The following is an 18,649-nucleotide window of genomic DNA, read 5'->3' on the forward strand; positions in this document are numbered from 1 at the left end:
TTATTATCGCCCTCTCCTCCTCGTGCATATTGGTTTCACACGTTTAGACGAGATTATGTGCTGCACGCAGACAGCCAGGACGCAAGCCGGTAACAACACACCGATACCTACATTTGAATAACATGACTCTTATTCAAATGAGTGTTTCAGTAAATCTTGCCTTTTTGTAGCCAATTTCACACACAGTTGTACCTTGAATGATTTTATGTAAATCAATTGTAGTTATTTTTATAAATACCGTTGCCCTGAATTTTCTCCAAGACTATCCAACGTGCTTTTTATTTCTAATAACGCTGAGAAATTCGTGTCATGTTTGTAATTTAAGTCACACAAGATGCCCTAACTGTAGCCGAGCAGCACTGAACACATACCTTATAACTGCTCTTACAAGTCAGATCTAATACTGTGAATGCAGTTAGAAAGTGTTTTCTTATTGTTTAGGTGGAGTGCATTGTCCTAATTCAACGTGAAGTAATTAAGCACAGATCATTTGTAGAAATCAGCAGAGGCATGAAGCATTCTTCACATTTAGGCAAACTACAATCTCCTTCCTCACGTGTCGATGAAAACATTAAATATAATCGATCAGCACGATGCAAGGAGACTTATAAAAAGCCACATACTGACATGCTTCTTGTTATTGTCTGTAGTTATTGCAGCACAACAGCTCACATGGGGCACAAAGTGAACCAACTGACCACATCCTCCTGTGGGCGCTGAGAGTCTGACCTACTACATGCCTCAGATCTCGCTGCTCCAGCAGCCGTCACAGCTAAAATACTGATTAATACTCCTGCTGCTGCTGCTGCTGTGCTGTTAATGCATGAATGAAATACAACAACTTACAGGAGCAGCAGGACAGTCTCTTCCTCTTACATTACAGTTGTAGTCATCACTATTTTCGCGACTCTTTCCGTCACTATCGGGACATTTACATCCATCCAGCAGCTTCTCTGCTAAGTAGGCAACTGAGTGCTTTATGAATCACTCCTTTCAAAAGACTCTTCACTTTAGAAACTGTTCTATACAGGAAAGCGTAACCGAATGTGTGTTACCGCTAGTGTTACTGTCAACAAGCAATTATCCTCAGTAATAAATGACTTATTGAATGCACTACTATTCATTGCTCTCGGCCTATATCGGACACTTCCATCCTCAATATCTGACTTCATCATTAACAGGAACGCTATTGAACTGCCTCGTAAGTTCTTTATTATTCCAGGATAAACTATCGCAGCAGAGACATCTACACAACACACCAGGGGTGTCAACATCATCACAGCCGAGGATTGATCCTTATCTAAAAAGGTGAAAATGATTATGTGAAATCTTGTCAGCACTGAAACGCTATTAGTCACAAGAAAGTATCACTCATAAAACAGTAATCAATAGTGGCTGATTGCTTGAACAAATATAGTTAGGCTACAATAGAGCCGAGTGGTTCGAGGATAACATTCAATTGTGACTTCTGATAGATTATTCAGTTTGATTTGCAAAATCACTTTAGCTTCAGTTTAATACTTGCTATTTAACAGAATAAAAACATGTGAAGGAGCATTGACACAAGAGGGATGGCACGAATTTGTAAAAGCACTGACAGGACAGCTTAAACAACGCATCAGATGCACGGATTGCAAAGACGAGAAGTTAAGGTTTTCCACGTTGCAACGACAAGCTAAAATACATAAAGGTGACCGTAATAGTGTGATTAGGTTCATTTTGTCTCCTCTTACTTTAGCTATAAGGTTTCTGAGGAAGACTGAAGTGAAAGAAACAGCTCCTATCTAAAAAATACTCATAGTCTGACAATAAAAATGAAACCTTACACCGTAAAGCTGACCATTGACCATCCTTGTAAATTCCCTATGCTCTAATATCTATTGATTGAATCTCTTCTTTTAACGATCACACTGATAGCAAATCTTATCTCGAGTCCTCACTAATCTTGTCAACTTGTCAGCTCCATAAAGTGTGAATGCTGTGACAAGGTGGACTCTAACTGGACCCAAACTTAAACTCCATAAAGTTGTGAAGCGACCACGCTGACTTTCTTCTTTGTGGAGGGAGCAGTTAGTCTGTTCAGGTCTAGTCTTACTCAGTGTACAGTAAGACTATCAAACTGGTGAGAAAAGTGTTTGAATGGCCCACATCTGTACCTGCTGGGTTTATTTAGGAGCATTAGACGAGAAAATGTCTGATGTCACTTTCAACGAAGCGGTCTCCGTCTGCAAGACTTCAAGCAGAACCTATTTTGTTTACACAGGAAGTAAGCCAAATATTTCCACTGCTGATTCATAATGGATATAAGTAATGAAGAAGACGAAAAATGTGTTTACGTAATCTGTGATTCTGCAAACTATACAGCAGCAAATGTCAGTGCTGGAATACTTAAACTTCATCTTTGTATTTGCAAACTATCGAGTGCGCACAGAGATGATTTGATAAAGGTTTGTGGAGCACTGCTGGGTGGCAACCGTCTGAGCTGGAAAAACAAAAACAAAGACTGACTGCAAGTATTTTAATAAAGACAGGCCTTACAGATAACTATAGCAACGCAGTGTACCTTGTACACATTCATGTCAATAAAGAACCAACTCCTATTATCTGAAGTCAAATGCCCTGTAATCTTTAAACATGATCTGAAAGGCTTTTATAACAAGTACTTATTAAATAAGCTCTTGCCTCAGCTGCACAGAGGTACAGTTGGCTGCTTCATTCAGGTATTATACTGGTGTTGTCATTAACATTAAACAGTGATGTAGTTAAAAAGGTAGAAGCCAGCTTACATACAGCATCTCTGCTTTGTTTTAGTGGTTATATTTGTCTTTGATTGCTCTGATTTAGCAAAAAATGCATGTGATTGAGCATTATACCAATTTGTCCAACAATTCTGATCATCCTGAGCTTGAAGAGGCAGAACTGAAAAGTCCCCCCATCAAAGACTGGACAGTCAGTACTGCGCTACCCATCAACAATATCCAAGAGGCAGACTGCTCTATCAAGGATAAATGTGCCTTCTGCAGTTGTTCTGTCTGTCCTTTCAAAATAAATTATGTGCAGCCTGTGTGCAAAAACAGAGGGTGCCAAGGATATCTGTGTATTTCCTTCCAACATTCATGCTTTCCAGGCTGTGTGCTCGAGTGTGCCTCAAACACTTTATGTGCTATGAATCTGCACTGTTTCCTCCCTCGACTGTGTCTTAGTAAATGCTCAGGTATGTGGGCAACTGCTTATAAAATGTCCCGGCAGGATAAGCAATGGAGGCCATGAGAAGTTTTATCTTTCATATGCCAAAGCCAAAAATCAAGCCGCAGCATTAGGAGGGAATCTAAGGCTGAAGCCACTGGATACAAGCAGGAAGTTTTCCTGAGGTGACGCGTACTTGGGGGGGGTTACGACCCCTGATTTTGCCAGCTGCTCACCTTCCCTCTGGCAACTTAGGGTTCTGGGTCTCAGTAGGGAACACTGTGTTCAAACAGCTGCCTTCCTGCCTTTCAAGATATGAGACAAGCAACAGGTGAAGCTGCTCAAATCATGCCACAGATGCTCCTTTTCTACCAAGTCTTGGTCTGTTTTCCTGTCTGTCACCTCTTCCTCAGTTAACCCTGTCACGGAGCGAACACGAAACTAACAAGTGTGCGTTTGCATTTATGGTTGAAGAGAATGCAAATTCAGTCAGTTTCTTTTGAGCTAATTTAAACACAGCGCTCGTTGATTTATAAGCCATCCCTAAACAGAACGCTCTCGCCAAGTACGGGTTAGAACTTCTCAATGCTTAAATGCACGGCAGCTCATCTATACGTGTCATTAAAAAACCCAGCTAGAATGGTGGATTACAATGCAGGCATACATGAATTGAACTTACATGTTGAGTAAATCCCAATTAACCTACTTTAAAATACAAAAAAAGAGAGAGGGAAAAAAAAGCATGCAACAAGTAGGATCATACTCCAGAGGAGACTGTCCACAGAAAAACGAAGGGGGGAAAAACTACCACAATGTGTTCGCATTCTTTCACCATAAAACCACAAAGTGGAGTCTGTTCAGCAAGTGAGTCATAACAGCAGTGGTGTTATGCTTAGTCTCAGTGTGCAGGAAAATGTCAGCCAGACAGGCACAGCACCACAACTACCAGCCTCTATCTCGCCTGTCCACTGTAGCCAACGCTGCCTTCAAGTGCTGTCGTAAACATTGTAATTACGAGTTCAGCACACACAATCGACCCAACAGAGTAGTATTGAGAGAGTGGGGATTTTCTGCAGTGAAATGTTACCTTTAGGGGGCGGACAGCTTGGATGCTGTGTCAATTTGCGGTAAAAGCAGTGTAGTATTTCACTATATTGTTATTACACTAGATTCTATGTCAGTATTACTACTGATGCATTTCTACTCTCACTTCTCATTTAACTTTTCCACATAGCCAGATTAACAAATACATCTACAATCTATGCACTTTGTGGTCGTGCCGCTGCACCGCAAAGTGGTTATGTGTCATTTAATCTATAACAAAAATCTACTTTTTCTAAGGGTTGCATTTCAGCTCCTGACAAATCACATTAACAACTTCCTACCGTGGAAGCACGCTGTTAAGAGGAGCACATTACACTCAACGGCTAACCTACAAGTGAAACCGTAGTTAAGCCTGCTGACAAGCCAATTAACTGCAACAACAAACACATTCAGACCATGTTCTTGATTATCAGGCCAGAGGAGGGACTGTACACTCAAGCAAGACTTGTACAGCTGCTGTTGTGGCTCAGACTGTGCACCACACAGGGGCTCTTATGACACTATTTCTCTCACAAGGGATTTAAAAAAACATATCTGTGTGCTCCAAGTTTGCAGAAGCACAACCACAACTATTTAGGGGAACAGCTACAACCGGCGACATGGTGATGAGAAAAAAAAACACACACACACATTATGCATTTCATCCCTATCTGTGTGTAGCTGAGGTGTGTAGCTGTCTGGCTGTTTGCAATGCCCAGGAATGAATGCCACGGATTATATAATCAGCCTGGGGACTGTGCCCTAGTTGAATACTAGAAAATGAATTCCAAAGGAAGATGAAGCCACTAATGAACAACGTGATAACATGACGCACAAACACAGTTGTAAATAACAATTGTGCTGCATGCCTGTGAGAGCTTTCCAGGCAAGACTTAAGGGGCGTGCTTTTATCAACAAGCTGTGCAAGTTGGCCACTGACATTGGTTCGCCCAGGAGTTGTCACATAAACGGTATTTAGCAGCCAAAGCACCGGGGTTTCCAGCTGCACAACTTAAACTGTGCACACCGAAGTGCACCGAGTGTTTGGTTTACGGGTCACCACTTGATAAAACATAGTGGAAATGCAACGAGGACGAGATAGCAAGTTAATAATAAACAAGGTGTGGAGGCGAAGGGGAGAAAGTGCTGCAAGTAAAACTAGCAGGGAACCACGGCGGTGCTCCTGGGCAGCCAAATGCACAATAATGAGTGTGCTAACAGACAGTATGCTGCCGTGTCTGCCCTGTGAAATGTAGTAAATGAAGCTTTTTACAAGGCGTTGAGCTCGAGTGTTTTGTTTTTGCGGAATAGCAAAATGGAAATGCAGCGGAAAGCAGGTGAGAATAGACAGGCCGCTGCAAGAAAGGCTCAAAGTGTTAAAAAACAAGGTAAGGTTAGCGAAGTGGGACACCTGGTTGTCCTAAAACGATGAGAGCTCGGCAGGCCGTAAGCCTAGCTAAGCTACTATCAACTGATGCCTGTGTGGCTAACGTTAGCTTAGCCCCCGTTCAGCTAGTTAAAAATGGCTGCTTTCCTTTAGTTTTAAATCTCTTACCAGACAGAATAGATTGGAATGGCAATCCTCCAAGCTGGCCCCGTTTGGTACAAAACAAGAACTCATCCTTCTTCACTGCGAGATCCAACTCTCCATCGTTTCACTTCCCGGGAAATAAAGAACAATTTGCGGATTTGTGTTTTCTAAGAGATGTGCAGGCTTAATCAACGAGAAATATTTTTCTTAACATTTGGCTGGAGGATAGTTAATTCAACAATTGCAGTTCCCCCCGCCGGAGCTAAAAGCGGATAAAAGGAGCCCGTGTGGTCGCTAGGTCGACATCTCGAGAGCGCACAGTGGAAACAGATTCAAGGAAGCGAAAAATGTTCATAAAACAAAAAGAAAAGGAGAGCAAAGAAGCAACTCTCCCCCTCCCCCTTAGCCCTAAAACGGTCTCCGCTTAAAAAAAATAAAAACGTCCTGTCTTACTCCTCCATCGCAAAATTCAGCCTAAAAACGAAACACATCCTGTAACGACCTCTCGAAATCTGGCACCGGCCTATATTTTAACGATTATTTCGATCATTATTTCAGCCTCGGTTCCTGTTGGTTTCCATTTGAATTCATGGATTCCTTTCTTTAATGGCGGCCACAGGGACAACTCTGCCTTCCACAGCCTATTGGCTCATTCGTGGTCAAAGCTTCGTCAAGCCAGAGGACGCACGCGGACACACGGCAGACAGCGGGCGGCGCTTCCGGAAAAATAAAAGTAAACAATTATTTTTGCTCCAAGATCGTGAGCCATATTTTAAATATAGCGTTAATAAAAAAACGAACGCAATGTGATTACGCTATATTTTAGCCATAACTAGCTTGCAAATAATACCACTGCTCCTCCTAAACTATCGCTTGCTACAAAAACGTTGCCGCTACATGGTATTGCCAGTTGGCGTCTTATTTTGACACTCCCCACCACGACTTCCGTGTTGCGGTATTGTGAGCTTGACACTGTCGTGGTCATGAGGGCTGTAATAACACAAGACTGATAGGTATTGCCGCTGGGCCAGCGCAAGTGGCGCTACTGAGCAACAGATTTTGTTACTAATGATCAAACCCTATAAACTTGCTCACTTACACAGTGCACCACCTAGCGCATGTGATGTTGCACTTGCAATTGAAATGTGCAACCAAGATGCATTGATGCGCCCTTTGTTTTTGCTTTATTTCAGTCAAATATTTCCATTTGAGTGTAATGTAGCAGAGGGCGGCTCAAGAGAGACACACAGAGCAGGGAAATCTAACATTTTCCACGACCTGCGGATCTGAAACGAATGCATATTGTTGAAGACGTGCTAAGGAGCAATACTGAGAACGCTTCAACAGGTGCATAAATAGAAAGCATGTGTGTTGACACAGTTGCAGGACTGCAGAGGATGAACCAGTGTGTTTCACAACCTGCCAACCAGGACGCTGAATGTTTAAACCACAGTCAAATGTCGATAAAATCAAGGATCGAGATGAATTATTTAGACAAATTTAGACAAATCACAGTTATAGCACATGTAAAGCAGCAGCTGTTGCTCCAGAGTGCTTTCCAGTAGAAAGATAAGATTACAGTTATAAATGAGCCAAACAAGTTTCAAGATTCAGGCCAAAAACAAAGCAAAAATAATATAAAATACAACTTTACCCAACAAGATTATTAATTATGTAAATTAACCTGAATAATTTAGAACTTAAGTTATGACGCTACAGAAAATATAATAAAAAAAAGCAACATGTCCAAGGATTCCAGAGATCCTCCATCAAGCAAGCTTTGTTTTCTATTCATTTTTCTGTGTATTATTGTGTGGATTTAGTCAAAGAGAGAACAAATTTAAAATGTCTCAACAGGCAGTTATTTGATATCGGCAAACCGATAGAACAAACCAATTTTAATCCTGACTAAGTAAAGTTGAATCTGAGACAGCATCTGTATTCATTACTCTGTGATAAAGCATCAGCGAGGCTTAAATATACACTTATATCCAGCAGTTTGTTTTCAGACTGTTTGAGGAAAAGGAAAAAAAATAAATACAATTTGGAGCAACATAATATTCAATCATTTTCGAGTTTACAACTTTCCAACAGCATCACTGCAGAAATAAGACTCATCATGATGTGTCACATCAGTTCAGGCTTGACAGTTTTAACTATTACATCATCAGTTTGTTTTGCCACTGGAGCTGCTGCAGTACCAGCATGTTGATCAAAGATACCTGATCAGGGTGCTTGTAGTCTCAGAGGGCTTAATCAGGCCTTCTGGTCGATGATCGTCTCTCTGATCTTCCCGACAGGTAGCCCTGATAGAGGTCAGGGGGGAAATCTGAGCACTGCCAAAATATTGAACCATAATATCGTGAATATTAATTAGGCTCCCAATTTAGGAAGAAGTTTTGCATCTGTGCTAATAGCCACGCATTGAGCAGGACGATTGTTTGACGTGCCTTTGCTTTGGAAAACTCAAATTATGTTCCGCAAAACCCGACTTCAACGAGCCATCGAGCTCTAAGAGACGCTTCTTTGTGCTCCTCCAATGAGAGTGATCAAACTGCAGTCGTAGAATTTTCTTCCTTCAGGATATTATCTGCATTGTTTGTTTTTGCAGGTTCTGGCTGCAGCCTGCATTTCCTTCTGAATGATTTCCTGACTCAAACCAGACAACTGTATATCAATAAACTTCAGGATTACTGCTGCTGAAAATGAGCACAATATAATTTTATATGATTTTTCCAAAATATTGCAAAACATTACGCAACGCGGCACCACTGAGCTCATTCAACCAGCATCCAAGCTGGTGTTTGGCCAGACCAGAAGGGTTTCAATTAGAGCTACAAACTGCAGGAGAAGTAAACCTTTAAAAAGCCATTTTTCCTCTGTTGTTTTGGCGTTTGTGTACTCTGCTGTGTAGTCTGCATTAAGCTTTAGGCTACCAGATTTCAGACAGCCTTTGTGTCCGGTTGGATTTGTGTTACCACCACGTCTGTTCACTGTGGGCTGTGCATGCAAATATTTTTACAATCAATGCTACTGGAGCTGACATTTATAGATCATGTCAACAGCAATGAATCAAGCCCATGCACCGTGGACAAAACATAATTGTAAGTTATATTGTACAACATAATGCTGGGATGCAACATTGGCAACCACTGTCATGCAGAACATGACCTCCATCAATCTCTCCCTCTTTTGTCTTTTTGGGGGGTTTAAATATTGTGTTTTTAATTCTTCCAGCAACCCAGGAAATTTTCACCAAGTTAAGCAAGCACAGCTTTCTTTCCATTTTTACCCCAAGGCACGTTCCCAGCCAGACTGTTGCTCCGTCTTTTTCTAAGTGTAGGTTTATGGAATATTAATAATGAGTTTTTAGCAAGTGCTTGTTCCTAATTATAATGCGATGTAAGCTGTCTTTGGTCATGATTTCTTTCTAGAAATGAATGGCAGCTGGTTGGCTAGTTTGCCCATAATTCTCCATGTTATCCTGTGATTCATTAACGAGTAATTACAGTCCCTAAGTGCAACTTTTGTTTAGTAATTTCCTCTACTAATATGACTGCCTAATCCCAACATTACAGCGCGGCTCTGTTATTTCAAACTGCTGTTTCTGTCTTTGCGGTTTTGTAAATAACCAAATATCTGGTTGTGTGTTGACAGATCAGACTCGTGCTATCGTCTGTAACGGTTCTTTTCTTCTCTGCCCAGAATAAGCATAAGTGACATTTCCTGCCTGCAACACTTACAGTGAGAACTGGGGGAAAACGCAGGCCATAAAAGCGGTGATGATAGCGCGTCCTGAGGCCAGAAAACAGCTGGCTGCACCTGAAACACTGATGGAGTCATGAAGCTGTAGCCGCCTAAAGAGAACATGTGAGGAGATCGATTTGTTCCGGGAACTCATCGGGAGGATAAAAATCACTTGTGCAGAAGATGAAAACTGTGTGGACACTTGAAGCAGGTGACATTCTTCATTCTGTTTCTCCCTCTGCCAACTTGCAGCGGTTGTTCATGCATTAGCTAAGAAACACTCTGTAACCCCGAGGCCTTCTCCAAATATCACTGCCTCTGTTTGAGTCGGGAAAAACCAAAATACTTTCGCTGGCTGTTTACGTTGTTCCCAAGCTGCAGGAGCACAGGAAACATTCCAGATCTCGGTGATATGATCTAACATAGATATGTTAATTGTGCAACCCCTTAAACGCATTACCAGCACAATATGTAACAAGAGTTTTTGCTTGTATTGTGTCGTCTCCAAGGCCCCACAAAATCAGATTTGTGTCTTTCATCTGATCCTAAAGGACTGAGCAGCTTTTTAAACCTTAAACCTCCCCATAGGAATGGATGGTAATCTCACATTCTGCTCTTCCCACGCTTTATCATCACTCCTTGATACAAAAAACAATTGTGGCATGATACCATCTGTATAAGACTGTTTAACAGAAAAAAAAAAAACATCTAATAGTGCAGTCGATGAGCACAGTTGTCATAGCAGAGTAACTAATGTGGATACCAGATTGCTATCATATCTGGCGAAGGTTTTCCCTCACTTATCTCCAGCTCCCTCTTATCTGAGTCCCACAGAGACATTCTGTCATATATATTCTATCCCAGCAGCACTCAAGAATATTGGGAAAATGAAAGTGTAAGATAGTTTGAAGTTGGCCAACTGCTCTTTTGACATTTGATTTGACATGCTCTGTGGTCCCTGCCAGTCTGCTATAGGAGCATTTGTCAGAGGGCCCCGTCTCACTGTTGTGTGACCAAATCCTGCATGAGAAAGGGAATAATAAATCTGAGATTTAGCCAGAAAGAGAACACGGGCTGCATTTAATGAGGGCCTGTGGTCAGATAAGGCATAAAAACATTAATACGTTGTGTGGAAAATTAGACTCATGCTGAAATATAGGCGAGCATGAAGCACTGAAGGTGAGAACACCGTGTGGAGAAATGTGTGGCTTTAAGCTTTGGTGTGTTTGCTTGTGCAGCTGTGTCCGACCTTAGACACGGTACAGGAGACCGGATGAACTAGTGAAAGATCGCAACAGTCACGTGACATATGTGAAACGCTCTCTGTAGATCGATGAAACTGACCGCCTGTACAGGAAAGGTTTTTCTTTTGCTTCACGGCCAGACTCAGCCGAGGTGTCCAGCAGCTACGAGTGTGACTTTGAGGTCCATAGTTCAACAGCATAACTTGTGTTTACAGAGGCTAAGTGGTAATGTCCCACTCTTAGCCTCTGCAGAGGAGGAATAGTTATGAAGAGGGTCAACAACCGTGCCATGTTCAAATAAAGTAGCCCTCCTCCCCCAGCCGCTATGTTAAAGCAAACAGAGATATGTACTCTGTGCCTCCCCTCCTCCTTCGTCGCCTCTCTCGCGCACAAACCTACTGTAGATGCACGCTGCTTATTTTTAGCGTTTTTGTCCACGCACCCACAAACCTCGTCTGCAGAGACGGTTTGAGAAGCACTTCTGAAAAATAATAAGAGCAAGCACTTATTCCATTCATTTACTCACATAATGACATTTGGCACTGACTGCAAAGTTATTAAAACGGGGAATAAAAATATCTCGAGAGCCAGGGTTGTGCTTGAATTACAATAATATAATGTTTTAAGAGGCACGGGGTTGATCTGAAATATACAAGCGCGTGAGACTCGAGTGGTTGGTGCGTTTGGTTCGTGTTCTCCAGATGGAAGTCGGCCCTGTCGTAACTGACACTGAGAGAAACAATGAAAGTGGGTTAACACGGGCCAGCTTATGTTGTTGCCCTATAAAATCACACCGTATCTGACTGAATTCAACAAAGACGTTGGCTTTATTAGGAGGAAACTGACAAGTGGAATCCCGGTTAGAAGACAGAAGCAGCACCAGTGTGTGCCGATGAGGCTGCACGCAGGACGGAGATGAGTAACTCCAACTTGAACTGCAACATAAAACATAATGACGCCAGAAAGCCAAGCAGTGGAAATAAAACCTGAGCGGCGAACTGGAGGAAACAGGGAACAGCACGCATTTAATTGGGCCTTGTTTGGTCCGAGTTCAGGCATATTTAAAGTTCATTATTTAAATAACTTTTAGAGAACAAGTTTCTTGTCACCAAGAACAGAGCGTGGGGTGTTAGTGAAGTCATCAGCAGGTCATTGTGGCACGACGGCTGCACTGACTGTTATCTAGGCGTTGCAGTTTACTTTGCAATATCATAATTAACACAATGATTATTCTAGCTCACACAAAATGAAGATTATGCAGGAATGCAGTCAAATCAACACATCTCTTCTACTTTAATTAATGTCAATACGTGCATTTTACTTATTTCTAGTGAACTGAACCTATAATTTCACATCTTTACTTTCAGACCAAGTTCTTAAAAGTTGAATTAGAGTTCATTCAACTCATTATCAGTTCATTGAATTGAATTTAGAAGAAAAGAAACCAGCATACAAGCAGATTTCCCAGGATGACGTTAGAGACTTAGATGTTCGAGAAGCTCTCCAGAGAATCTTGTTTGATTGTAGTTTTGTCTCCATGCGTCTCAATTAAATTAAGTTATGGTTGTTTCTGTTCATAATAATCATAATAACCATGACAGAGGTTAGCACTAAACTCAGTCCCTACATCCATAAACGTGTTAAATGAAGGAAAAAACGCTTTAAACTCAGAAAATGTGAAACTAAAGCCAGTCTGTCTGTAACCACCGTCTATTGACTCAACTTAATATTTGAGGTTTATTCAACTTATTGTCTCATGCTCAGTAAATTTAACAGAACACTTTCACAACTCATAGCTTTACACAAACAAATCAACTCGTATTATTAAGGCAGCAGCAGAACTTACTTTAGCTGAATGAACCTAAAAGGATTTACAGTGTCGGAAGAATACAAACACAGAAAATGTGGAAAATTCAAGTTTTTCTTTTTTGGATTTAAGATATTTGTAAAGATGCAATCATCCCCTCTGGAGGATCCCCACAGAATGAGCTGTGCACACTTTGAATAGCCTTGAAGTGGAACTCTCTGTGGAAGCCTGATGATAAATTAATGACGGAAATGAAATAAGCGGGATTGACGGCTGCTGTGTGAGGCCTGCAGGTCCGGTAGCTGCTGCTGGGATGGCGTTAGAAGCTAACACCCAAATCACAAGGTTCTCGTGGAATGAGAAACAAACCTGCCAACAATATTTCAAGTTACCAGTTGTGCTTTACTCCGACGTGCTGCCGGCTCCAACTTGGCCTGAATCTGAGTGGGAACCACCCAGCCCCTCCTCGATACAGACAGAAGCAGAGAAACGCCAAATTGAAAGTTCTTCATATGACAAAGTGGGAGCAGCCCCCTTGTCATTAGCCTGAGAGGGCTGCAGAGTGCTGAGGATGCAGAGCGGTTGGCTCGGTGCCCTCACAGCCTCCATCTGAGCAGCCAAGCTGGAGTGTGTAAAGCCTCGCTGAGTGAGGGGTCATGCATAGCTGATTGTGAACCAGAAGTGCTCCAACCGAAAAAGCTTGTTAGCTTTGCAGGTCAACAAGGCATTATGGCGCTGTAAAAACAAAATAGACATATGCTTGTGGACTCTCTTCACCAGGGATAGATCAACTTTCTTTGTCGGCTGACACCTGCTAAAATCCGACTGTACGAGCGGCTTTGTACCGGGGCCAGTGTGCTGCAGCACGAGTCTCTTCAGAACGACGTCAAACAGTGTTATTCAGAGGCAGTTAGGCAGAGAGCTGCTCTTTGTTGAGTCACTTCTTTAGTTAAATAGTGTGAAGTGCTTGTCAGCTCGGTCGCTGCAACAATGCCTTGCTTCTCTATCTGGGGTGAGGTCGAGGTCTGGCTGAGGTTAGCGCCGTGTTCCCTCCCTTGATGGAGCTGAGGGTGAGTTGTTCGGGTGCTGCCCCTGAGCACACAGGAACATTCCAGGCACACAAATAAAGCCATAGCTGTGCCTTTGTTGCAGTGCTGACTAGACAAGAGCCTTTCTGCAGGGCTGCTGCCTTTAAAAAGACGAAGTAGTGCATCCCCGCTGGTAAATGATCTGACACACTTTTTACCGCTGCAGTCTTTTCACGAGCCCTTGTTGTGAGCCTGTCGTTGTTATTCTCCTTCTCCGTTCCCGCCTTCTTGGTTCCTTCGTTCTCTCCCCCACCCTCCTCCCTCCCTCCCCCAGACAGTTTTGCACACATTGCAAGCAGATGGAGGAAAAGGTGTCTATATCGAAGATATTTTCCCCCTTCTTAAGCAGCCTTCCACCCTGCAGAACCAGCATGGGATTAATAAATTCAATATGAATTGAAAGCTAATGAAATGTGCACCCCCACCTTCTCTGCTGCCTGCCAGCCGCTGAGCACAGAGCTCCTTGAGATCAGGCAGAGAGAAGGAGAGAATGAGATCATTGTCACAATTACACCATTAAAAGGAGCAGTCAGCAAAACCATAAAACTGGCCCGCTGTCAGGAGGCTGACCTGGGTGACTGGCTACAACATGCCCGGCATTCTTCTGTGACATGGTGCTTTGTCATTTTCTCCACAGTGACACTGAGGGACGAGCCACATCCGAGGAAGCGGCATTCAAATAGTGTGCTGTAATTATTCAGGTTTACAAAGTCTGCTTCTATGTGCAGGAATGAGTGAGACACAAAAACTTTAAAAGGACACATGCGTGGCGCGTGAACACAGGGCTGCAGCGCAATCCTGGATCCTCTTGGATTATGGAAGCTCGCGCTGTAATAAAGGACACATCAGCCACAGGAAATACACAGGTCTGCAGACACTGCAGTTTTCCCACCATCCATATGGACTGCTGCAATTAGATCAGAAACAGAAGTGGAGGGGGAGACAGAGTGGAGCTCGCAGAGAGAGCAAGACGGCACAAGAGGGGACAGCGAGCCAGAGAGATGCTAGAGTTCAACTCAAGGGCATGCCGAGTGCCACTGAGGAGGGCGTCTGAAGGGCTGTTGATGCAGCAGGACCAGCCATGCTTCCACCAAGAGCAGCCCCGGCCCCTAATTGTTTAATTGGAGGCTGTGTGTGGGATGGAGGAGGCTCCATGTGTTCTCCTTGTCAGCTGATTGATAGAGAGGCCCGTTTAACGCCCAGTAGGCCTCATGATAGCATCTGATTGCCCCATCAGCGCCGCCACCAGCACCCCCCACCCCCTCCATCCAACCTCGCCCCTCAGCTTCCTGCATTGAGCTCATTACATTAGTTGATCATGCCGGAAAAAATGCAACACTTGCAGAAATGTGTAAATTAAAGTGGCGCTGTGATTGATGGGTATCGCCGGCCTCCGTTTCAAACAAACAACAGATGTGAGACACAGCGAACCTTGTTTGAGTCACTTAACACGTCAGGTCCGAGTCTCGATTCAATTTTCAGCTCATAAATGTCAAGATGTGAGCTTCGGTGTGACGAAAAAGTCGAGTCACCTCGCACGCAGATTGTGAAACAAGAGGGGTCAGATCCAGTTGTTTTACTGCCATGATTTAGAATCATTGTTTATTATTATGAGTCCATTATGTGTTCACTAAAAGCTCTTCATATTTGTTTAATCAGACATCAACAGACTGTATTTAGAACTTAAATACATCTTAATGTCACAATCAGTTACATCCCTTCATTCCAATAATTGTTATTTACATAAATAAACTATAACACTGTATAAGTTCATTAATTTACAGCAGCACAAAGAGAAATTTCCTTTTTTCCCACATTTTTCTTTCTCAGTATCTTATTTACAGACATTTATATTGTAATCTTGTATAATAGGTTCAGTAATTAGATGTATAATGACCTTTATGAAGGTTTTATTTGTGCCGGTTCCTCCAGGAGGATGCTAAGTCACCGTATGCTTCAAATTTGCAAAGGCAACCAAATTGCACTTAATTGTATATTAATGAATTCATCAGAAATTCAGAAGACACTTTGGAATTCATTATCTGTGTGAGTAAAGATTTAATTTCAGCTGCAACAAAAACCCTCAAACCATTAAATGATGAATAAAATGCAAAATGATGAACGTTTCACCGTAGGAGCCTTTACAGTTTTAGCTTTTTTTCTGAGCTACAGAGAGACTTTGCAGACTGTAATGTTCATGTAAACACATTTTTAAATAATTCCATCCATGCATCCGCAGTAAAACAAACAAAAACCAACAACCAGGGATCCAGCACAGCATACTCGTCAATATTTCATGGGATGATGGTCAATATTCATGAGCAGGGTTTATTTGAACATACTTGTTACTTGTCAATAAGTTTACCAAGTGCAGCATCCAAGGTCTCTGTAAACAGCCTCTTCCCAAAAGAGAATACTGACAGATACAGTATCCTCCTCTGCTCGCTGATCAATAGACAGAGTACACCAAATCTGTTCTGGCAGCAAACATAATAATAATAATAACAATGACAAAATACAGCTGACAGTCTAGTGAGGGCTGCAGCGTACGTTTCTATTAATAACGTAGTAATATTGTGCACATGTCATTACTTGCTCTGTGCAAGCAAAGCAGGTAGTTAGATACACGTTATAAGCTGCCAAGAAGACATCCATCTGTGCTGCCAGCAGAGACTGGATTGTTCAGTGTGTGTGTGTGTGTGTGTGTGTGTGTGTGTGTGTGTGGCAGAGACGCGCATGCATCAATGTACATGCAAATATGCGTACACATATGTGGGTTTGGAGTCATTATACACGGTGCAATATGCCATAAATACTCTCAACACAGCACACTCACACTGCAACATGAACACTTGCTCAACACTCATGCATTATGCATGTTTGCATCTGCATCTTACATTTACTGTGTAGAGTGTCTTGTTCTGAGGGGCAATATGGTCGGCATAATGTGTGCGATCAGCTTGCACCATTTCCTGCGCAGAGTGGAATGTGCTCGACATAAGCTCACAATCTCAGCTGGGATACGCTGCCTCGTGTTACCATTTTAACACTAATAACACCGTCTCATATCTGGGACAAAAATAATAAAAAAGAAAATGTTAATTGCAATGCATGGTTTAGATTTGCCAGCAAACTTTCAGTGCATGTGCATGAAAACAGCAGCATGTTTACAGCCGCAGTGCTCGTCTCTCCTGATCTAAAGACACATGCATGAGTAATGTGCAGCTTATCATTCTGCTAGTTTATCTGCAGCTTGTAGCAGCCAAGCAGCCTGTTTACCTACTGTAAGTGATATAATTCAGTGTCAAACGCGTTTTTAATATACCCTGCTTGTGAACAACTGAAAGAGGCTGTTTTGGCTGAGGGTATTTGGTTTGCAAATCAGATATGCCCTTACATGTTTGAATGCTTTCATGATACCACTTACAAAGCTTGGGAAGGGCGCAGCTGGCTGAGTTCGCTTCATTATCATCATCATAGCTCCGACTGAACCAGTGCCACCGAAACGCAAAGCTGCTCGCTCGGTTCGCCGCTGCAAGTTTTACTTCCCACAACAGGTGGAGCAGACAACAACGGCAGTATATTTACTGGAGCCACTCTGTAATAGATGACAGATGATAAGACTTTGCTGTAATCTCTGTGCTCATATTGATTAGAGATAAACATCTGCCGGGTCCTATCAGCCACAGCGGCTCTGTGTTGATGTGGTTTTGAAGACATATTAAGCCCTTTTATTGCACTCCTGGCACCTCCGCCGGCTGCCCACATGCACAGTGCACACACCACTCACTCTGGCCTTTTCTCTCTGATTCATGCCAGTGTTTGACCTGATGAGTCAGTTGGCCTCAGTAAAGCATGAATAAGCGGTGGGAGTTGGTTAACTTCCATGACACGCTTTGGCCTTTCAACCCTCACAACAACCACATCACAAGACCCCTGCCTCCATTTATGCAACGCACTGCCGAGTAGAGGTTTACACACACACACACACACACACACACAAAGTATGCAGATAAATATTTTGGTAATTATTTCCCTTGGACAGTGTTTGTATTTTCAAGTCTCATCCTGCATTTTTTTTTTTTAAAGACACCACAGCTCTGTAATAAAATCAGTTTTAATGGCGATTAGCAGCAGGGAAAATTGAGACAATTAAAAAATAATGGTAAATTTAAATCAATCAGAAAGGAAAATGAAATTTCACTGCTGATTTTAGAGACTTCAGACTCCCATATGGCTGGAAAATACTGAATAACTAAACTAATAAATTTACTGTAGTAAAAAAAAATGAAGAATTAAATTGTATTAGCTTAAGAAAAGCCCAGATCTGGATGTGTATATCTCATGACATTAAAGTTCTGCTGACTAACAGATGATCACACTTTAAATTAGTCAGACCCACGACTACCAGTTATAGTCATGTTGCTGTAGCGCCACCTGTGGGTAAAATGCTCATTTAGAAAATAAAGGGAATGATTTGAGGAACATGTTTAGTTTTTCATTTTTTTCAGATTTTTTAAAGGGTCAGTTCAACATTTATTGAGTGATTGATATTTAAAGAATCATTACAGCACACGACACTATCAAAATGCAAACTGCTCTATGTTCTAATGCAAGGATTTAAACATTCAAATATACATTTCTTTAATTTTTAATTTTTTTAATTCTATTTTTTTTAATGACACAGGAGATGCAACAATTATCACAAATGTTCTGATTGTCAGAAGGTAAATAAATACATTTAAAAAATAGAAGATAATAATATTAATAATAATGATTTGCTGTAATAGAAAATAATAAGAGCGTAATAGGACCTTTCTGTTCACAGGTCAGTGATTCGTGGCTCAGTACAGTAATAACAATAATTGCATTGCATCATAAGGTGATCTAGATTTGAAATCAATCAGTTGTTCAGTGCGATCCAAATGTCGTAATTATCAGAGCAGGTGTGTAAAATGTGCCA

The 18,649-nt window shown here is 42.0% G+C and overlaps 1 protein-coding gene across 2 annotated transcripts in view; it reads right to left on the minus strand.

The window, feature by feature from the left end:
• The window catches only part of med13a (mediator complex subunit 13a), an 81,430-nt gene extending 75,015 nt beyond the window's left edge, over nucleotides 1-6,415 (minus strand). For both annotated transcript variants that reach the window (XM_008284834.1, XM_008284835.1), the window contains exon 1: nucleotides 5,825-6,415. In XM_008284834.1, coding sequence (XP_008283056.1) covers nucleotides 5,825-5,890 — 66 coding nt within the window. In that variant the 5' untranslated portion in view covers nucleotides 5,891-6,415. The remainder of the gene's footprint in view (nucleotides 1-5,824) is intronic.
• Nucleotides 6,416-18,649: the final 12,234 nt, after the last annotated feature.

The sequence above is a fragment of the Stegastes partitus genome, unplaced genomic scaffold (assembly GCF_000690725.1).
Source record: "Stegastes partitus isolate 25-593 unplaced genomic scaffold, Stegastes_partitus-1.0.2 Scaffold375, whole genome shotgun sequence".
NCBI classification, from domain to species: domain Eukaryota; kingdom Metazoa; phylum Chordata; class Actinopteri; family Pomacentridae; genus Stegastes; species Stegastes partitus.